At 42.2% G+C, this 21,735-nt stretch overlaps 4 protein-coding genes across 7 annotated transcripts; 1 reads left to right on the top strand and 3 right to left on the bottom strand.

Moving 5' to 3' along the window:
• Positions 1–328: 328 nt before the first annotated feature.
• Positions 329–1,562, bottom strand: LOC111078451 (mitochondrial uncoupling protein 4C-like). The gene is made up of 2 exons (XM_022373142.2): positions 831–1,562; positions 329–773 (listed from the first exon to the last, which is right to left on the bottom strand). Exons 1-2 carry the CDS (start codon positions 1,489–1,491, stop codon positions 418–420), a joined length of 1,017 nt encoding a protein of 338 aa, XP_022228834.2. The 5' UTR covers positions 1,492–1,562; the 3' UTR covers positions 329–417.
• A 351-nt stretch (positions 1,563–1,913) lies between these two features.
• Positions 1,914–3,132, bottom strand: LOC111078452 (mitochondrial uncoupling protein 4C-like). Its single transcript, XM_022373143.2, has one exon. It carries the CDS (start codon positions 3,027–3,029, stop codon positions 2,022–2,024), a length of 1,008 nt encoding a protein of 335 aa, XP_022228835.2. The 5' UTR covers positions 3,030–3,132; the 3' UTR covers positions 1,914–2,021.
• Positions 3,133–6,444: 3,312 nt separating this feature from the next.
• LOC111078436 (profilin) lies at positions 6,445–16,559 on the bottom strand. Of its 3 annotated transcripts, none has more exons than XM_022373125.2 (4): positions 16,542–16,559; positions 15,109–15,430; positions 11,183–11,354; positions 6,445–6,894 (listed from the first exon to the last, which is right to left on the bottom strand). In XM_022373125.2, exons 2-4 carry the CDS (start codon positions 15,217–15,219, stop codon positions 6,797–6,799), a joined length of 381 nt encoding a protein of 126 aa, XP_022228817.1. In that variant the 5' UTR covers positions 15,220–15,430; positions 16,542–16,559; the 3' UTR covers positions 6,445–6,796. The 3 variants fall into 3 exon arrangements, with proteins under 3 accessions (XP_022228817.1, XP_022228816.1, XP_022228815.1); XM_022373124.2 differs by lacking the exon at positions 16,542–16,559 and adding an exon at positions 16,443–16,460; XM_022373123.2 differs by lacking the exon at positions 16,542–16,559 and adding an exon at positions 15,670–15,779.
• A 706-nt stretch (positions 16,560–17,265) lies between these two features.
• LOC111078445 (eukaryotic initiation factor 4A) lies at positions 17,266–20,909 on the top strand. Of its 2 annotated transcripts, none has more exons than XM_022373136.2 (4): positions 17,266–17,369; positions 18,677–18,906; positions 19,660–20,497; positions 20,579–20,909. In XM_022373136.2, coding segments are annotated over exons 1-4 (1,215 nt in total). In that variant the 5' UTR covers positions 17,266–17,367; the 3' UTR covers positions 20,724–20,909. The 2 variants fall into 2 exon arrangements, with proteins under 2 accessions (XP_022228828.1, XP_022228829.1); XM_022373137.2 differs by lacking the exon at positions 17,266–17,369 and adding an exon at positions 18,277–18,470.
• Positions 20,910–21,735: the final 826 nt, after the last annotated feature.

Here is a 21,735-nt window from a genome sequence, read left to right as displayed (position 1 = left end):
GCAGATCATTGATAAATACATAAAATATCCATCAATTGATCTATGATTCATAATATATCTAAGATAGAACAAAGAATTGTTCCTTAATAGAGCGATTATTAATCCCGCATAGATCCTTGATAGATATGCACATGATAGATCAATGGAGAAAATTTATAAATAGATCAATGATAGAACTATGATAGATCGAGCCATGCATGGATGATAAAATGCAAAATGCATGATAAATCCATAAGATTTCCATTCCTATTTGCCACCAAACCCCCGAGAATTTCCATCATTTAGTTCTATTTTAAAGAAGAGGATTTTTCATCATTTATATTATATTTGTTCTATATATATTTATATTCTTACACTACTCTAAATCTCGCTACCCTTGAAGCGGAAACTGAAAATTTTCCTTGACTTTGTACAAACTCAAAATCCCGTTTGTCCCTGCAGCTTTCGTAGGTTCTCAAATGTAAACCAAAACACCACCGACCAAGGACCAATGCGCACCCAGCAGGGTATGAAGCCCTTGTACATGGCCGTGGGACCCTCCTGGCTGATGAGCTTGATGTAGCAATCGAAGGCGTTCTTATAGTGCAGACCATTGCCCATTTTATCGGTGGGTTGATTCATAATGCGCGACTTGACCACATCCGTGGGCGTGCTCAAAGCACTCGCCGCAAAGCCCGCCGTCACGGAGGATAGAAACTGAATGAGCAGCCCATCGGGCATTTGTAGCCAGGCCATGAATTGGCGTTTGCTCAGGTCATAGCAGGCTGTGTCACCTGTAGGATGTAGCATGTAGAGCTGTGTGTCAGATGAAATCTGTGTGTACAACTTACCAGCTGTCATTAGCATGGCGCGTGCACAGCTGGGGCCACAGCCCTTCCACAACGATCGCAAGCCGCCATGCTGGTAGGCATCGCCCAGGGCCTGCCGCACATTGCTCACTCGTGCCGGAAATCCAAGAGCCCGCCGTCTGCCCTCCATTTGCATGCGAACTTTGACAATGTCCAGTGGATTGGCTATAAACTGGGCGGCACACCCAGCCAGACAACCGGCAGCAAAGCCACGGGACACTGTCAAAACATCCTTGCCACTGGCCGCATCCACTTGGGCCAATCTCTGACGCAGGCAGTCGTAGAACACCACACGCAAACCATTGAAGAACAGATTCCTGATGATCATGGCGGATAGACCAGCATACAGTCCCCTCACACCCTCCTCCCGGGCCATGCCCACAGCAGTGCCAAGCATTCCACGTCGTACTCCACCCTGGGCCGACTTCTCCGCCGCCTCGCCCTGCAAATGCAGACGCGTCTTGGTCACATCCATGGGATACGTAAAGAACTCGGCATTTGTGGCACCCAAAAAGGTGTTCAAATACAGCGCAAAGGGGCCACTGAAGGGCTGCGACTGCGCGGTGGCCTCCTTCACATAGCGAATGGTCGGTGAGAGATATTTATTGCGTACATAATTCATGTGCCTATTATCACGCGCCATACTCGTATTTGCAAAAGGAATTTCGAAATATATAAACAATGTAACAGGAATGTAACAATGTAACAATTATTTCTAACGCACGAATGTCGTACTATTGAATGACAATATTTTCAAATTACTAGTTTTATGCTCTTAAGATGGGCAGATTGTTTATTGGACTGCTTTGTGGGTATTATTTATACAATTTGGATGAGTGAAATATCACAAAAAGTACCTCAGCAGCTGAACCTCTAAATACACCACAGCAGATGATGATTTTTGAGACATATTTCTGTGAGTATTCCATATCACATTTGGCTGGCAATATGTGGCAGAAAGCGAAGGAATTTTACAACACACAAGACACGAAAATTCTCTTCAATTTATGCAGTACATTCCGAAGTGAATAATGATCTTTTGCGTGATTTTTGAGACTACTTTCCCAGTGGGAAACTTAATCCACTACAGATGATCCCTTATGATCCATCCATTCAACCTCTTTTACACCTTCTTAGGATCACAATTTCTTTTATAATTTGCATGTACCTTGTTTAGAAACCCGCTTGTCCCTCCACATCTCTCAAAAACTCCACGGACATCCAGAAGAGCACCGAGAACGGACCCAAACGGAACCAGCACGGCAACAGGCCCTTGTACAACGCCAGGGGACCCTCCTCACTGACAGTTTTGATCAGACAATCCATGGAGTTCTTGTAGGTGAGATTCTTGCCGGCGGCATCCGTTTGTTGATTCATCACCCGAGACTTAATCACATCGGCGGGATTGCTGAGCACACTGGCTGTGAAGCCAGCGCACATGGAGGAGAGGAAACGCAAGCGCAGCCCATCGTCCAGCTGGAGCAGGTCCTTGAAGAAGCGCTTGCTCAGATCGTAGGTGCCAACATCGCCGGCGGTCATGAGGCAGGCGCGCAGGCAACTGGGCGTTATGCCCTTCCACATGTGGGGCAGGCCACCCTCGCGATAGATGCCCGTGAAGGCGTTGAACATATTGGTGACACGAGGCTTGTGGCCCTGGATTCGGCGGCGACCCTCCGTCTGCATGCGCACCTTGACAATGTCAAAGGGATTGGCCATCGCCTGGGCAATGCAGCCGGCGACAAAGCCGCACGACAGCGCCGAGGATACGGCCAGAGTTTCCTTATTGTTTTCGTCCAAGCGTATGAACTTGCGCCGAAAGATATCGTAGAGCACCACCCGCATCGAGTTGAAGATCAAATTCCGGGCCACCATGGCCGAAAATCCAGCATAGAGCGTCTTGGGTCCCTCGTTTTTGACAATACTTCGGAGTGTGGCCAAGGCATTGGGTATCTTGGCGCCCGTCTTCTTCGCCTCCTCGCCCTCCACCTGCATGCGGGTCTTGGCCACGTCCAACGGATACACCCAGGACTCGGCAAAGTTGGCGCCCAGAAAGGTGTTGAAATATAGCTGGAGCACGGTTCGCACCGTCAGCGGTTCAGTGGTATACACTGGCGGCAATTGCGGACGTCTATCCATTCGGTTGGACTTTACTATCCAGTGTTTTGCAGGCTCCTTGTCCATTCTTCAAATGTTACTTGAAATTTATTCGATATAAACTATAAATTACTAGACTCTAATATTGGTTTGTGGTAAGATGTGTGCGTCTACTATTTTGTACTAGGGTTTGAAAAGCAATCTGGGATGTGAAAAATCCTTAGGAAAATTTGGGAACATAAAAGCAAGGGAGGAAGCTTCCATTGCTCTGGAATTTATTCTTTGGCGACAAGACACCAAAGAACTCTATTCCGAGACTATATTCCTATAGCAAAATACATGACGTGTGTGGACACAGCTGTGCGCGTCCGTTACTCCAGGCCGAGGCTTGTGATGAAGAATACAAAAACAAAACGAGACTGGAACCGAGGCTGTCGCCCTCATTCGTGTCTGTATCGTGCACAATCAGTGCATTTGGGAACCCTTCTTCGCTCTGTGTACCAAAAATGATTCTGGGTTGATAATTTGAATATCAGCTCTCAACCCTAAGCTCCACCTCCCCTAAAAAAATTAATGTTTTGAAGCACTCTAAACGACTTACAAATCGCCTCCAACAACTAGCGAAAGCATTTCAATAACGTCTGGGAAATCGTAGAGAGACTACGACTAACATTAGCATATTTTATTAAATGAATCAATCTCTCGTCCGCTCAGCCGCTCCGCTCGTTACCCCGCGGCCAAACAAATTTGAATTTTTCCGTTAGACATGGAAATAAAAAAAACACGCGCCTCAAATTACAGCTAGACTAAGAGAGAGATGGCATTGCGCGATGGGTGGAAGGGGCAGCCAAAGGCCACTCACAACAAAAAAGTTACAATAATAATATATGATTAATTGTACTGCCGATAAAAAAAAATTTTGTCGAGACGGGGAAGCCAGACCAGCTCTTTCTTTGAATCATTTTGATTTTCTCCAAAAATAGCAGAAAAAAAAAAAAGAAGAGAAGAGCGGAGCGGAGCGGTGGGGAGCTATTGAGAAAGCGAAAGTGAAAGATGAACAGCAGCGGATGAGCACATTCAGAAAAATATCTGTACGTATTTTCACACATTTACAAAATAAAAAAAAATAATTTGGGTCAATGTTTTGTGCTGTGGCGGAGGATGAGGATGCCGCCCGCCACAGCGCCAAAACGACTAACAAAAAATTAGCTGAAAGAAATGCCAGCTGCAAAAATTGGAGAGGAGACCCCCACACAGCAAAATATTCACAGAAAATTAATAAATAAATATCTCTGTTTTATGTACTATAATATTTGTTGACCCCCAAATAATTGCGCACTTGCGTCAGGCATCAGGCGTTTCGCATTGAGAATGATTATGCAGCGATAAAAATAACTTGACAATTTGCATAGACCCAAAAATGGGCAGAGAAAGAGAGAGACAGACGGAGACAGAGCAATGTCTTATAAATTAATTGAAAGAAATCCATTAAAGCTACAAAGTACGAGGGGCGATAACAACACAGCAGCGGAGTTCAATGATCTGTCAATCTATGAAGCCGAAAGAGAAGGTAAGCAAACGACAGTCTCTACCAAAAGGTGGGCAGAACAATGTCAAATCAAAGAAAAATTCAAATTGCTAATTCTAGCGATAACAGCGCAAAATTTCAATAAGCAAACCAAATATAGGCAAAGAAATCAATGTCAAGCACAAAGAATCATCAAATTGTAAAGCCCTAGCGATAACATCTCAAAAGTTCAACGATCTATCGATTATACGATAACCGTATCGACAGCAGACCTGAAACATTATGAAAAGAAAATTTAAGACTATACAAAAATTAATTTGAATAAATTTCAAATATCATAAAGCCAACAATTTTAAGATAACACTGGCGATAATATCCCAAAAGTTCAACAACCTATCGATACCCCTCGATAGCTGCGCATTTAAAGCAAACCTGAAAGAGAGAAAGAACCCTAGAAAAAAATGCACATTTTGGTTTTAATTTTTTATGAGGAGAATTTTGTGTTTGTCTCACTCGAGTTTTTTATTTCAATAGTATTAAAGTATCGTATTATATATGTTGCTTTTTCTTTTTGTTTTGTTTTTGTTGGTTTTTTTTTATGTTTTATATTCATATATTTATGCATTCGGTTTTACTTCACGTTTCTGTTGCTTGTACGAAAAATGTCTGTGTGTTTTTTGGACTCATGGGGGGTGGAGGCTAAGGGTAAGGGAGAGAGTATGGGGTTGGTAGTTGGTATATATGTGGGGATGTGTGTGGTTGTTCTGGAAAAGCCACATTAATTTATGTATGATTTGTTGTAGTATGGTAATCGTATGTTTAATTGTTACACATGCATTTGTTTGTTACGTTATTCGTATGGTGAGAAAGAGAGAGTTTTAATGGCGATTTAACTGCCGAATTCTGTTCTTCTTCAGGGTTGCCAACTTTCAGCAATGAATGTTCCACCGGTTGGGCAGTGCTGGGCAACGCATACGAATACGCATAGCCCCACGGTTGCACACTGCACACTTAACGGTCTACATATAAGTTTTTTGTTTGTTTTGTATTTTATGTATGATGTAGTATGATAGGATTTTCGAAACATTTAAAGCAATGCGCACACAACAACAAATTAAGAAAGAGATATATTGTAGATAGTAAGAGAGATGGAGAGAGAGCGAGCGAGCGAGCGATTGTGTGATTATATGGACATGATCCTCTATACCCTATACATAGAAATTTCTTATGGCAAAATGGCGTTGATTTGGGGGGAGCAAGGAGAATCTAGAATCTTTATTTTATGTACGTTTCGCAATCGTATAAAAAGTGTTCACACACCGCACACACACGTGTGCATACCACATCTCTCACACACACACACACATATGTATAAATAGAGCATCTCTGCATGGATCTCCAAATAGTTTACATATACAAATATATATATAGAATATATATTTATTTTCGATTATTTCGGTTTTTGCTTGTGAGTTCTCTGCTCTTCTCTGCGTCGACTACCCTCAAAAGTCTCTCTCTCTTCTCCGAGATCAGAGATCTTTTCTCACTCACTCTCTTTTTTTTTTTTATTCATCATTTCTGTCTGTATACAGATATATATATATATATATATAATGGTATATATATATATATATCATTGCGTGTATATATTGCTATACAAAAAATGTTTCAAAAATTGTTGTTTTTTTTTATATTTTGTTTGCCTGCGTTGCTTTGCGTTCGTTCTTTCTTTTCTTTTCTTTCTGTTCTGTTTTACAGTTCTAAGACTTTTTCCAAATTATCGGATTTTAGATGAGGACTGGAATTATTTAATGTTTTTTGTTTTATCTTTTATTTTATCGTATAAACCAAAAGTTTTTCTTTAATCATAATAATGCAGAGAAATTTATAATTTTGTTGTTGTAGTTGTTTGTTGTTGTTGTTGTTTTTTGCGGGTAATTGATTTGCGTGTTTTTTTTCTTCTTCGTTTTTTCAGAACAGAATTGCGGTTTGCACATCCTCTCGTTCCCCAAAATCTCCTCCGCCTTGGCCGTTTAGTTTGGGGAGGGAAATTACTCCATAATTTAAATATTAATAATTACTTCCATTTTTTACGTTTTTTTATTAATAGCATTTTCCTCTCTCAGGGTATCATCCATCCATCCATCCATCCATCTTCATATCAAAGTTGCTGCTGCTTTTGTTGTTTCCTGGTTGGTTGGTTGGTTGGTTGGTTGGTGTTTTTTTGCTGGTTGTGTGTTTGATGGAGGTGTTGGTGTTTGTTTTGTTTTGTTTTGGGGGGTGGTGTTGTGGTTGTTTTGTGTTGTTGATCTATTCACCTACTATCTTAGTACCCGCAAGTAATCAGATAGTCTCCGAGTTTCTCTACAACGGAAGCGGCCTGCTGGGGCTGTACGGGATCCTCGTAGATGGAAACGATGACGGCTGTTAAAGAAAAATTTAAAGGGAGAAGAAATTGTTGTTAAAAAAAAATGGAAAGAGTTTTTTTTGCTACCTCAATAAATTTCCAATTCTTATCAACTTTATTCTAATCTCACTTTCGCACCTAGACAGCTTTTACTGTGGAAAAATTTAGCTTTAATGTATTTCTCTTCTCTGAACTCACAATAGAATCCTATTTCTTTCCGGCGAACATCTTCCTTACGCTTTAAAACGATTTCTCATCCTTTCTCATCGTCAAAAGTAGAGCTTCTTTTTTCTTCCAGCGAAAGTTCTCTTCCCCCTATTTCTACATTCCTCAGGAATTCTTTTAGAATTCTTCCTTACCGCTTTCACTATAGCCACAAAAATCTCCTTCAACATCTCCATAAATTGCAGTTTTCTTTCAGTAATTCTTCTTCAAGAAACCTCTATCCGGTTGACAATCAAATGCTCTCAAATGTGAAGAGAAAGCAGGCAGCAATAGGAGGCAGCAGCCGTTGCCGCTGCCGCTTCGTAAAATAAGAACTAACAGTAGTTTTTTTTTTTACTCGAGAAGCAGCAAGAAATTATGAATAAAAGCGCTCAATAAAGAGAGTGTGCCCCGTCCGTCTCTGTCGTCAGGTGAAAACCGGACGGACAGGCGGCGGCGCAGACCGCAGACAAAACCAAACCAGAACAAATCGCACAGACCCCAAACCCAATGACAGCGACAAAAGGAGACGACATGAGGAGGATGAGGTGGAGGAACATGAATGACAAGACAAGTCTGGTCTTGGAGCTTAGCTCAAAAGTGTTCAGATGAGAGAAGAGAGTCGTCTCGGCCTCTGTCTCGGTCTCGGCTTGAGTGGCTAATACATTAATCAAATGAGCAGAAAATGTGATGGAGAGGAAGCATAATTGATTGAGCGAGCACAGCGGAGCACAAATTGGAGAGTAAACCCCGGACACAAAGCCCCGGCCCGAGGGGTCAATAAACCAATGTCTCAGGCATTTCAGTCGCTAGACTCATGTCTCTGGCAGGCATTTCAGTCGCCAGAGTATGTGAGGTATGTGACAGCTTTTGGCTGTCACCTGACAGCTGTCATCGGCCCACCCACACAGTCACAGACCTGCCAATTCGTTGCGGAGAATCGATAAATGATAACTGCCATACAAGTTTGTTGTTGAATCTGTAATCTTGTTACATCGATTCTCCCCTTGCCACTCTCAAAAGTTTCTGAAGCATAACGAATGGCAGCATATCAAATTGTGCTTTGTTTTTAAATGCCTTGTTAGTTGCATAATTAAACAATAATCCGATTTACACAACCAGGCAACATTGTTGAGGTCTTTCGACCGTAAACCAACACTGTCGGGAGTATAGGGAATTCCTCACAGCAGGCAATTAAAGGGTTAGATCTATAGATGGGTCGGTAAAATGCAAGTAGCGTGAAATTGTGGCAATATACTCGTTAGGAAGTGTTACACACAATCAGCTGTTTGGGGGAGGGGTTTAAAGTATGAAAATACTCTAGAAGATTTTTAGAATTTCCCTGTCTTTTCGCTCTCCAAAATCCGCCGACAGCGAAGAGAGATCGTACGGATTTCGTGCTTGCAAGAAATTTGGATTCATTGTTCCATTTTTTTCTTGCTCGTTACTCTACTTTTCAAGTAGAAAATTTATCTATGGAAAAAACTTCCCTATATAAAACTGACCTAAGTTGAATTTCCCTAAACTATGATCTTGAACTATATCTGCATCTATCAAATTGCTCTGTTCAGAACATTTTTCCATTAATATTTATTTTACTAAACGCAAATAAATCTAAAAGTAGCTAATTAATGTCTCAAATTCAATAAATGGTAGTTTTCTTCAACTAAGAGCTGAATAATGGTTCCATTTAACGTATTTCCCCTGTATTTAAGCCACATACCGCGACTTGCTACTGCCACACACGCATATGTGTGTCGTGTCGTATGTGGTTGCTAGGTATGGCGCCAGATCACCACAGCTAGGTCACAGACCGACCCGACCACAAACGAAAGCCAAAGCCATAGCCATAGCCAAAACCCAGAGTCAAAGCCAGAGAACCGAACAGTCAGCCAACAGCCAGCCAGACGTTAGACCAGTTTTTGCCTATTTTTGCCATTTCTTGCCTATTTTTCTATGTCTATTTTTATGCCGCGGCTTCTCCGTTTTTCTTCTCTTTTTTTTGCGTTTCTTTGCGGTTTATTCTACACACACATTCTACAAGACAGAGACAGAGAGACACATGGGGCACATACAGCAGACAGCAGACAGCACACAGCAGAGACTGTGCAACATTTGCACTTGAAATGGATTATGGCAATAACCTTGAGCTTGTGGCTGCAACGACGGGAGGCGTGAGGCGGCGGCGGCCAACATTGGCTTTGCGTGTGTGTGTGTGTGGCACTGTGGGGCTTTCGTTTGTGTGCGCGCAACAGTTGCCACAAAAACTGTACAAATATGGAGACGAGGCTGACGCGTCAGCAAACAAAACTGGTCGTAAAATGCAAAAAACAAATGCGAGAAGTAAAAAAAACATAAATACAGTGGTAGTTCGGTAAAAAGAAAGGCAATAGAAATGACTATAAAATGCTCTCAAATCAACAGACAACATAAGGCAATATTTTCAATAGAAAAATCGAAATGGAATAAAATAATTAAATTAAGTTTTGAAATTTAATTTGCAATTAGCTGATTTTTATCTAGAAATTCTAGAAATCTTTTAAAAAAATATCCAATTAATAAATCTTAGAAAAACGTCAAAAATATTGAGGTAAAAAAATTTTCAAAATAAATTAGCTTTGATTCCCACAAAATATATATTTTTTTAAATCATTATTTTTAGCCTTGTTCCACTGTAATTTCATGGCATAGTCCCACAGTGGCAGCAGCAGCAACTGTGAGACATGGCCAAGATTTTTTTTTCAAACATTTTTAGCTTGTTTTTCAGGCTACAAAACAAGGTGATGAAAAACGAAACGTCGCGCGTCGTCGGGGCTCTCTGCTGCTGTTGTTGCTGCTGCTTGTTGACCGGAAAAATGTAGCAACAACAACAGCAACAAGCGGCAGGCACACAATAATAATAATAATGGACCATCATTTGCAGCCTAGCACTTGGCTCTAGTTTTTCCGTTTTGTTTTTTTTTTTATTGTTGTTGGGCAAGTGCAGCAAATTAGCCATAATTATGCGCGAGCAGCATAGCAATCGGTAACCATCTCTGGGTGGGTGACTAATGAGCTTTTCTTTGCTTCAGTTTTCACATAGTTATTATCGGGTTATAGCAGGGGGGGTGGTGGCAGGGCGGGCGGGCAGGCAGGCACTTATCTTGAGCCATGTTTGGGCTTTGGATCAAGTGCTTTGCACTTGCACGATAAGTCCCCGCGTTTCCCGCCACACAAAAGAACAAGTGGCATTAAAACACTCAGTTGCCTTTCTTCTTTTATTTGCTTGCCGCTGTGTTGCGCGGCCATAAAACAAAGAAGCAGCAGCTAGCTGATAATGCTTATCGGAGGGAGACTTTTGGGCAGACATCGACAATCGATGGCAGAGCCACAGCCACAGCGACGAATGAACCTTCGGGTGTGTGCTCGTGCTCGGGTGGGTTCGGTTGAACATTTGTGTGATTTTTGAGATAACGGTATTTCTCCCCATACAAAATATATGTGGAAAATATCTTATATTTCGCCAAACAATATAATAATATACATGATATAATTGCATGATCTTTGGGGAGAGCTTGTAGATGGTTCATTTTCTTGCTCAGAATTAAATTTACTTTTGGGATTTATTTATTTATTTATTAATATAGTCATCAGCTGTGTGAAATTTTGGTTTAGTTTATGGAGAAACACAATCTTTGTGACCTTTCTTGGTTTATATTTAGTCATTGAACCAAACTTTGAGAATTATAAAGTAAGCCGTGGGGTATTGTCTGGCACATTTAGATGCCTAGGTATATTTTTACTTCTGACTGCAAAATTCTCTGCATTGCAATGTTCGTTCATGCGTGAAATCATCTCGTTCTTCTTTAGATCTCCTTCCTAATTCTCTATTAGATCTCTATTTGTTCCCATAAATTCTTCTTACTGCTTGGAGCCTCTAGGATGTCTTTAAATATTCTTTGCATTTTACACTTCTGGGCAGTCCAGGAACCTCCACCTCCTCTGTCTGTAAGAGGCTCCACACTAAACATCTCCTCCTACCGTTCTTTAAGTTTGGAATTACTTTCTTCCCTTCAAGAGAACCTCTATAATACAAAAACCCCGTCTACAAAAAAAACTTACCTTGTGTTGTCTTCATGCAATGGACTCCACTTCGCCCAAGCTTGGCGCGCACCACACGATCTGTGCCTGAGAGGTAAATGTACCGTTGGCCGGCTAATGTAACACCGTTGCTGGTAAGGATATCCTGCTGGTCGAAGCCGCTAATCAATTTGGACAGCTCCTCCTTTGTAATCTGTAAACACAAATAGGGGGGCACAAAAAATGGTAGATATTAGTGGAGATATTTTTGGAATAGCATTTATCATCCCAGAGAACTCAAAGCCAACGTCAGTGTTGTGTCACGCACAAATTCCATAAATTTGTGGGAATTTATGAGTGTGTGGTGTGTGTGTGTGTGTGTGTGTGTGTGTAAGAAGGTGGCGCATGGCCGCACACGTTTTGTATATTCATTTGTATGCGTCAGCGCGTGTGTTGCAATATTGTATATGGAAACAGAAAGGATCTGGGGAGTGCTTTTGGTGTTGGCGCGCCCTTTTTGAGGCATACACAATACATTAATTTCTGTTAAAAATATCAAAGTAATCAGCGACAGACGGCGCAAGCAACACACAACCCACGCATCAAACAAAGGCACAAACCCACCACCACCAACCACCATCCACTGCCACAGCACAGACCCAGACCCAGAACCAGCCACAACCCCCGCTGTAAACACCACCACCCCGTTGTAACCACCCATTCGCAAACAGTTGGCAACAACAGAACACAAAAGCAGCAGCAATATCGACGACTGCCAACTCATTAACAAAATGCGGTGGTCGTCGTCCGAGGGATATGTGTGTGGATGAAGATGGGGATGAGGATGGGGGATAGGCCGCTGGTTCGTCTTGATTTTGGGATTCTTTAAAACAAAAATTAAAACAAGTTTTGCACACTTGAATGACTTGTACCAGTGGGAGAGAAGAGGGCAAAGTAAGAGCGAAAGAGAGAGAGTGAGAGAGAAAAGTGTCATTAGCCTTGACCAAAAAGGACAGCAGCACCATCTCTCTCTTCTGTGAATACCAGCTGCTCTTCGATTAATTTTCTTTGGTTTTTTTTTAAATAAAACCATGATTAATAGTTACTCATTTGGGATTCAACAAAACTGTGACACATGCGCACTCTCCTTCTCTCCTCTCTCTTGCTCTCTCTCTCTCTCTCGACAGAGAGGACCATAAAAAAAGCATCGAGAAGTTTCCATTTGAGTGCAAAATATAAAAAACTCGAATCGCATGAGTGTGCATGTGTGTGAAGAGAAAAAGAGAGAAGAAAGAGATTTGCGAGTCTCAAAAAAGCCGGTTTGCTGCCTACAAAAGTTATGCCAAAAATGTTTTAATAAATTAAGCAGCAGCTCAATTAATAAAATGGCACAAATTTCGGGCAAAGCTCGAGATAAGGAAAAAATTCCACAAGAAGCAAATCTTTTTTGTTATTGTTTTTTAACTAATTAAACAGCCGTTTTCAAATGATTTTTTATTGGAGGTACAACAAATATTCTATTTGTGGAATGCAATAAGAAAAACTGTTTTAGCTTATGTTACCTTTTAGAGCAGGTTTTTTTCATATGGTTTTGGCGCAAACAAAGCAAAAATCTTTTTTTTTTGATAAGCTTCCAGAACGAGAATCCACTTTTGGCTCAAACGCACACACACACGCATAAAACCTTATAGATTTCCTAAAACAGTCTGGCAAGGCCTCAACAGCTGATCCTAAACCAAAATTCGAATATACAACTTAATTTGGTAATACTTTTTGATAATTTTTTGAGCATGATTCATCGGTAAAGATGAAAAATAAAATAAAAATCAAACTAAAACCAAAAGTAGGTAAAGAAAGAAAAAGAAAAAAACGAAACAAACAAAAGCAGCAAGGTAAGAGATAAAGAGCCAGCAAAATGAAATGAAAGTGATATGGCAAGAGGTGTACGCGTGGAGAATAGCAACGAACGAAATGTGGGAGAGCGAAAGAGAGAGAGCGGTTCATATGATTGTGTGGTCAAGATGATGACGTTGACACACACGACGGGGCGGAGAAAAAATCAACGTAAAAGCGGCTTAAAAATGGAAATTGACTGACGACAGATTGCCAACTCATTGCCAAAATGTCAACGCTATTTTGCAATAATCGAATGCCAACTCATTGGGAAATTTATGTCATGCCTCAAAAATCGAAATCGACATCGATTCATCTAATGCAATAAAATAATCGAGTTTTCATGCTCGAAACAAAGCAAAAAGGGAGTGTCCCTAGCTCCACCCCGCGCATTCCCCTTCCACTCCACAAGCCAAACCCACTGAATGGGGCGCGCAACAGCCAGAGCAGGATAAAAGCACATGGCAATGGAATGGAGCATGGAGTGGAGTCAGCAGGAAGTTGCACACACACACAAATATACACAACCACTCCAAAAACGCAAAAAACGTGGCGCGCATACGAAAAAATTGAATTCTTAAAACATTTATAGAGTCGAGGCTGTTGATGACGCGGCATTTGTGGGTTCGCTTTGGGGCTGCGCTTTTTTCTCCCAAGATATTATTCCTTCTTTTTGATAAAGAGTTGTTTTTTTTGTTTTGCCGGCAGAGAGGAAACGAACTGAAAAAAAACAGAGATAATAAAACCCACACTCAAACACTAACACACGTACGGGCATATCAAACTATTGAGTGAAGTTGATAAAATAAAAAAGGGTGCTCTCTCACGGCTAACGCTCTCTCCTCTCACGCTGCTGACAAAAAAAAAGGGAGTGTGTCGCGCTTGCATTATCACAAATCACAGCAGTGTTGGTAAACGCCATATTCGTACCGGCTGCTGCTATCAGATTACTGAAAACACCTTTCAATGGAATGCATATTTTTGTATTTGATGATGAATCGAACGAAAATGGTTCTCGAATGAGCAACTGCAGCAGCAGAAGTACCAACCACCAGCAGCACCAGTCACAGCTGCCTGCCGTTCCACCAAATGACGAATCATCCAACTTGGTGAATCATCGGAGCAAACACATATAGATGTTGATAGTAAAACGGCAGAGAGGAGCAAACAAATTTGTTTGATTAGATGGGACTAATTGGGCTATTGGCGATTAAGCATATGACTGGCAGCGCTTATCGCATTCTGGCAGGCAGCAATCGTAAAACTAAAATTTAATGGAAACCATCCGGACTAAAGAGTGTGTGACACTAACTAATGGAAATGCACTTTATTTAAGTGGTGTGGTATGGTGCGACAGGTACCTTTCGAGGGAAGCAAGCAGCAGTTCAGTTTACAATTGAATAGAGCATAAGCAGTAATTGCATGTTAAAGTAGTTTCATCTTCCTTTAATAGTTCGTATAACAAGTAGCAAAGCAGTAGTATATTCGTAGAAATGTAAATATAAAACTGGTTTCATCTGCCTCTTGTTGGAAAAAGCAGTGGACTAGTAATTTCATCTCCCCTATATTCTTGTTACAAGCAGTTGAAATTTGAGCACTCATCTTTCCCCTCCCTCACTCAAAGGCTATTAAAGCTAGATAATATTCGATGTCACTAATCCGAAGGTCCCCTAAATGTCATACAGGCTTAGACCCTAGAGAGAGAAAGAGAGCAGGAAAAGAGATTTCACACGATCACCAACACACCCACACACACACACACACCCAGCAAGGCTGCTTGCTGCCTTGTGGGAGAGGGCCTGCGCAGAGAGAACAACGCCTGCAGGCGGGTGGACGACGGCAAACACACTCAAACAAAGCAGAGGGGGTGGCAGTGTTGCTGCTCCCTGGCTCTTTTATCACAACGAATGAAAGTAATCATGGCGGACATGCATGTGCCTCCTTTGTGTCTGTCTCTCTGTCTGCTCCGACTGCTTTGTATGCGTATGTGTGTGTGTGTGTGGGCCTGGTCACACCCTTGAACTTGCGCGAAAAATTTCATTGTCAAACGCAATAGTACCGTTAGTTTTACTCACCTCAAAGCCTGGAGACTGCGCCCAGATGTTGCCATCGTGTCCGGCAATGCACGCCTTGTTCACGCACTGCGAGGCGAGCAGTTGGTTGTCCACATAATCTTGCCAGCTCATGTTGGATTTGTTGTTAACTTATTGCGTTGGCAATTAATTTATAGAGTTGCACTTGACACTTTTTGTCGGCTTTCCGGAGGGGGGAGTAGGGAGTCACACGCCACCGAAATTATTTGCGCAGTGAAGAAGTTGGGGGAAGAAGACAAAGCAAAAAACCGCAACGTTGACGATTATTTGCTTACAACTTGTTTTTGTTTCGAACTTGTGCAAACTGCAACGAGAGAGGGTTGAAAAGAGAGATAGACGGTTATTAACAATTATTTCCAGTTAACTATACTTTTGTCGTTTTTTTTTTCGGGACTAGCCGGACGCTTTGTGAGCAACAACAACTGTAAGTGACTGGAATCGAATAAGTTAAGCTATAAAAGGGAGTGTATGTATGGTACGGGGATAACTGTAAGCCCAGCGACTGCTTTAATTTCAACAATTTTTTCGTATGAAAAAACTCACTTATACACACACTAGAGCGAGCACAGCCACACAACACACACGCACAGACAGCGAAATAACAGTTTCCACGTTCCACGTCCGCCTTGAGCGACTTGAGAAAAACGATTGGATGAGATTCGAAATGCAGAAAGGCTCCAAACAGCTCCACGAGTGAAAAGCACTCAAAACGTGACTCACACTCACTCACCCTCGCTTCTTACCGCGACTCTCACTCACACAGCCACAGTGCAGTGCAGCTGGAGCGTGCGCCAGAGGGAGAAAGACACAGATGGCGAGCCGTTATTAATCAGCCGGCAACGTATAATGCAAATGAGTGAGTGAGAGCAGACGATGACTCAACACAGTTCGCTCTCTCGCAGAGCTAAGTGCGTGTGTGTGTGTGTGAGTGTTATGAATCGGATGGAATCGCTGCTTTCTTGGCCGGTACTGAGTAACTGTCATAAATTTAAAAATAGACTTTAATTTTAATGCATATATGTACCCCAGGACGGTATTTAAAGCTATACGTTTTGTCCACAAGAATTCTATTTACATGGGTAATAAATTTCCAATGGCTGACAAATTGCCTTCAGTGGTTTTTTTCTGAGCAAACTGACCGGCTGCCGCCTAACTTTTCCCACTTAATTTTTTGCACACTATACACACACACACACACATGTAATACGACGACGCACAGCCAACGCCGTCGGCGTTCATGTATGTGGTTCTTTTGTCACTCCATTTCAAGCGTTTTATATGCATTAAAATTACATTTTCACCCACACTTTACTCACTCAACTACCTAATCAACTTGCTGGGCAACCAAGTTGCGTAAAATATGAAATAAATTGCTTTTAATTTTGGATTTGGAAAAATTCTTCGTAGCCACTCACACTGTTCACGCTGCGCCGACAAAATGGTAGGGATGATAAACATATATTGATACACAATATATCGATATATATTTTCTGTTGATAATATTTTTGTGGGTGATATAATTTTGGACAGGCGAGTATGTATACTTGGGTATGATAACATATTGAGAACTGAACTGGTTTAATTTTGAACAAAATCGACATTATATATATTTTCTTTTAAATGCCCGCGACTTTTGATTCTTCTTATCGATGCGCAGCGCTAATTTAAAAAAAAACATATCGGTATTTTCGTGCGATAAGCGAAACGAAGTCGGCGGCAATGTACATTTATTTTGAATTAGAGCCGACATCAGTTTAAAATTCTGAAAATTATCGTAAAACAATGCCGGAAGAGAGGTCAGAAATCGAAACCATCAGCGGTTATGAGAGCAAAAATAACAAATTTATGATATGATATGAAACCATAAATTCGATTTTCAAGTAATTCAGTCGATCTGGCATCCACCTCAACCGAATACATCCCTGTGAAACTAATTCTATATGGGTGGCAGCGCCAACATTATGACATATTGAAACTATATAAATATTACAGAAACTACCACATACTTGACTAACAAATTTTTAATTAATTTTCTAAAGATTAAACAGTAGCAACACAACTCACGAGCACTACGAAATCCAGCCGGAAACGCCGGAATTCCTCGATATATCGCCCGCAACTATCGATAGTCGCCGATGTTTTCGACGTCACTGCCACTTTTGCAAGATGGAGTCTCTTTTGCTTGATTTTAACAAATCAGTAGCAGCACGTGTATAAAAAGTGCCAAATAATTTTCTGAAAATGTTAGTATAAACCATAAATTAAGCGTCAAAATTGTGAAAATCGATCAGCCGAGCCCGTTTGGCAGCGTTTAACAACGAAGTCAAGAACAATTTAAATGTGCAGCAATATAGAAAAATTGATTTTAAAATTTGTGACGGCTAAAAATGTGAAAAAATTGAACACGACGGCCTGTCGTCCGAATGTCAGCGCTCCCAAAGAGAGGGACGAAGAGAGAGAGAGCCGGAGAGCATAGTGGTTGTTCCATGAGTGTGTTGTTCTACGGCAGATAATTAATACTTTTTTTTAATGCAAATGCAAGGCAAACGATCAAGGAGAGGCCGATGACGTTGTTTAAATATTTGAGTCATTTTGGAGAATGATTGAATATCCGTTCACACACACACACACACTGGCAGAGACTCGCAGGCATTTGACTCATGGCTGGACAATGACGGCAAACGTTTATTCTCGGACACTTCAATGCCAAAGTGGTTTGGTAACAATTCTATTAACGAAAGCACCGAATTCAACAATTTGGTGGTTGCCCTGCCGCTCTCTTCTCTGTTCTCCTCTCAGCGGCATAATATGGGATGGAAAATTTCGCTTGTCGGCTTAATTTTCCCTCCCTACTACTATTTTCCCACTACTACTATTTGGCAAACCGAATTAAAACGCTAGGCAACACTGCATCCACAGTTATGTTCGCTCGTACCTACTGCTCGACTGCTCTCACCAATGCCAGCAACCACTGACATTGACACACTCACCCCCTATCGTTGTCCCGCTCGCACACATTCATGGGCGGACGCTACGCTCGAAAAAGGCCGCCTAGCTGTCGTCGAAACCTAGCAGCAGCAGTCGCATTTTATACATGAAAATACCGCAGAGCAGAGAACACCACTCACACACATACGCACACCAACGGAAAGAATAAAAAAAAGTCGTCGAAACGCGTTCGGTTGGAGAAAAGTCACACAAAAAAAGTGAACAGATTCCATTTCTTTGTTACTCACTTTTCCAAAGTGTAGGAAAACAGACGTCAAATTGTTTAAGTGAACGGTTTTGCTGCCGTCGAAATTCAGGATATAAACTTCTCTAGTCAAACCTTTATTGTTGATAATGTAAGTGGCGGCGCCCCGTTGCCAAGCGCGATTCGCCCTAACCAACAAATGTGTGCCAGTCGGGGAGGGGAGGGAAGAGTATGTGTGTGGAAAATGGGGAAAAGTGCAGTGAAAATTTTCCACCCACCCCCGTCTCCATACACCATATGCATACAGAAAATGGAGTGTGTGTTAATTCTTGGTTTTCCTCTATGTTTCCTTTCCAGGGATGATCGGAATAGTGAGATAGCTCAGGATGGTCCCGCTGGCATGGACCCCGAGGGTGTCATCGAGTCGACCTGGCATGAGGTCTATGACAATTTCGATGACATGAATTTGCGCGAGGAGCTGCTGCGCGGCATCTATGGCTATGGTTTCGAGAAGCCATCGGCCATCCAACAGCGCGCCATCATTCCGTGCGTCAAGGGTCGCGATGTCATTGCCCAGGCTCAGTCCGGTGAGTAATCTCCCATACAGTACATATCCACATTATCCAACAACAAAGAAAAATTGCTGCGAGAAAGTGCAAAAGTTGCAAAAAATTAAAGCAAAAAGAAGAGTTTGGAGCAGCAGCGTCGATGACTCAGCTGCACTGCGTTTGGTCTGTGTTCTCTCTCAAGCGAGCTCTCTGCTCTCTTTGGTCGCTCTCCTCTTCTCTCTCAGCCGGCCCCTCTCTCTTTTAGCGTGTTTTGAGCTTGCGCGCCACTTTTCTGTAGGCTGGCGCGCGTTTTTCTGTTTTCTTGCTGCTTGCTGCAGAAGAAAGTTCCTGGAAAGAAGGTCGTGGTCGTGGCCACGAAATGGGAGTGAGACTTTCTACCTGCAAGAAAAACGGACAAAGATCAATGCAAATGTCAGCTGTCGCTGTCTTGTTATACAAGAACATGATCTAGATGCAGGGTTGGGTTTTGCCTGCCCCTACCTGCAGATCTACTTTTAAAGAAAATGGACATTTGCACCCTTATTTTCTTCCAACCTTCTATGCAAATGTCAGCTCTCTGAGCAAATCTAATCCATTATTCATGCTTCAAAAAAAAGATGGCCTATACTTGGGCCTGTCCTTGAGGGTTTTCTGCCTTTCGATACTCATTTTTTCCATGAGAAATTCCAAATTTCAGGGATTTTCCCCTAATTAACCAAAGAAAACCATTTGAAAAGTAATTTGAAACCATTTACCAATGCTAACCATAATTTTCCTATCTCTATCTTTCAGGTACTGGCAAGACTGCCACCTTTTCGATTGCCATTCTTCAGCAAATCGACACGGCCGTGCGCGAATGCCAGGCTTTGATCTTGGCCCCCACTCGTGAGTTGGCCACGCAGATCCAGCGCGTGGTGATGGCTCTCGGCGAGTACATGAAGGTGCATTCGCATGCCTGCATTGGTGGCACCAATGTGCGCGAGGACGCCCGCATTCTGGAGTCCGGCTGCCATGTGGTGGTGGGTACACCCGGTCGTGTCTATGACATGATCAACCGCAAGGTGCTGCGCACTCAGCACATTAAGCTGTTCGTGCTGGATGAGGCCGATGAGATGTTGTCTCGCGGTTTCAAGGACCAGATCCAGGATGTGTTCAAGATGCTGCCCCCAGATGTGCAGGTGATCTTGCTGTCTGCCACCATGCCGCCAGATGTGCTCGAGGTGAGCCGTTGCTTTATGCGCGAGCCCGTCAGCATTCTGGTCAAGAAGGAGGAGCTGACCCTTGAGGGTATCAAGCAGTTCTACGTGAACGTCAAGCAGGAGAACTGGAAGCTGGGCACACTGTGCGATCTGTACGACACTCTGTCCATCACCCAGTCGGTCATCTTCTGCAATACGCGTCGCAAGGTCGATCAGCTTACCCAGGAGATGTCCAGCCACAACTTCACTGTGTCGGCCATGCACGGTGATATGGAGCAGCGTGACCGTGAGGTCATCATGAAACAATTCCGTTCGGGCTCGTCCCGTGTCCTGATCACCACTGATTTGTTGGCGCGTGGTATTGATGTGCAGCAGGTGTCGCTGGTCATCAACTATGACCTGCCCTCGAACCGCGAGAATTATATTCATAGGTAAGATATACAGAAGAGCGCCCCCGCCGTGGGTGCCCTCTAAGGAAACGCCTTTAAATTGTGTATGTTTGTTTATTGCAGAATCGGTCGCGGTGGTCGTTTCGGTCGCAAGGGTGTTGCGATCAACTTCATTACGGATGATGATCGACGAATCCTTAAGGATATTGAACAGTTCTATCACACAACAATTGAGGAAATGCCTGCTAATATTGCCGATTTGATTTAAATAGTTTCTGCTGAGCCACGAAACAACAAAACGCGAGAGATAGATCGAGAGAATCCTAAATAAAAAATAAAATAAAGTGAGTGAGCAAAAATCGAAGATCTGAAGCGCAAAACTATTCAAACCAATATTCAAAGAGAACTTCAAGCTAAATATTTATCCAAACATCAATCCAAAAAAAAAAAAGGGCAGCAAACAACAACAAGAACACCTATCGACAAGAAGAACTACCGTCAAGGGGGCAGGGCAGGAGTTCCAGGCAAACAACATCAGAGGCAGCAAACACCAACCAAGCAGCGATCGGCGTCGGCCAGGGCAAAACAACATCATCCAGCCGTGGATTGGACCCCCCTCCTCCACCCATATCCAATTAGTTCTCTCACCTGTGTAACATCAATTTTAAAACTGCGTCGTCAACCAGCAGCAACAAATATATACAAATACATATATATGAAACAAATCCCCCATTTGCATCTATCTGAAGAAAACAAATCGAAAGCGAACAATTGGCGAGCCCAACATCTTTTTGCAACCACACACACCTTTGTTTTAGCTTTTTCTAGAACTATTGATATAAATATATTAAAAACAATACAAAAACCTACACATATACAATTTATGTTTAAATATAACAACACGCGCCCACGAGCAACAGAACAGCAGCAACAGCTGAGGAGCCATCCATAGAACAACCAACCACCCACACAGCACAACAACACCCTCCCCCAGAGCAATGCCAGCCATATTAAGGAGTGGCATATCAGCCATTCGTGCCGATCAGAAGACGAACATCCATAACATCATCGGCAGTAGCCACCTGGTGGTGTCGCTTTCCCATTTTATTGTACTCTTAATTCAATTATTTCAACAACTACGTTTTCCCTATGTAATACTACTACTACTAAATTATACCAATTGTAAGAAATTATATAAAAATGGCGAACAAAAGCAGAGCTTATAGTGTTGTTGTTGTTGCATTTCATTTAGCTGCAATTTGCAAACCAATTAAAATTAA

The sequence above is a fragment of the Drosophila obscura genome, unplaced genomic scaffold (assembly GCF_018151105.1).
Source record: "Drosophila obscura isolate BZ-5 IFL unplaced genomic scaffold, ASM1815110v1 contig_179, whole genome shotgun sequence".
Taxonomy (NCBI): Eukaryota; Metazoa; Arthropoda; class Insecta; order Diptera; family Drosophilidae; genus Drosophila; species Drosophila obscura.
Note: the sequence above shows the minus strand (reverse complement) of the source record. Positions and strands in the feature narration are given on the sequence as shown.

Excerpts from the sequence above, each read along its gene's own strand:
- LOC111078436 (XM_022373125.2), bottom strand. The coding sequence starts at position 15,219 with ATGAGCTGGCAAGATTATGTGGACAACCAACTGCTCGCCTCGCAGTGC. Across the intron at positions 11,355-15,108 it reads CGCAGTCTCCAGGCTTTGAG|ATTACAAAGGAGGAGCTGTC; the intron begins GTGAGTAAAACT and ends TTGTGTTTACAG. Across the intron at positions 6,895-11,182 it reads TTGCATGAAGACAACACAAG|CCGTCATCGTTTCCATCTAC; the intron begins GTAAGTTTTTTT and ends TTTCTTTAACAG.
- LOC111078445 (XM_022373136.2), top strand. Across the intron at positions 18,907-19,659 it reads CATTGCCCAGGCTCAGTCCG|GTACTGGCAAGACTGCCACC; the intron begins GTGAGTAATCTC and ends TCTATCTTTCAG. Across the intron at positions 20,498-20,578 it reads CGCGAGAATTATATTCATAG|AATCGGTCGCGGTGGTCGTT; the intron begins GTAAGATATACA and ends TGTTTATTGCAG.
- LOC111078451 (XM_022373142.2), bottom strand. The coding sequence starts at position 1,491 with ATGGCGCGTGATAATAGGCACATGAATTATGTACGCAATAAATATCTC. Across the intron at positions 774-830 it reads CGCCATGCTAATGACAGCTG|GTGACACAGCCTGCTATGAC; the intron begins GTAAGTTGTACA and ends TACATCCTACAG.
- LOC111078452 (XM_022373143.2), bottom strand. The coding sequence starts at position 3,029 with ATGGACAAGGAGCCTGCAAAACACTGGATAGTAAAGTCCAACCGAATG.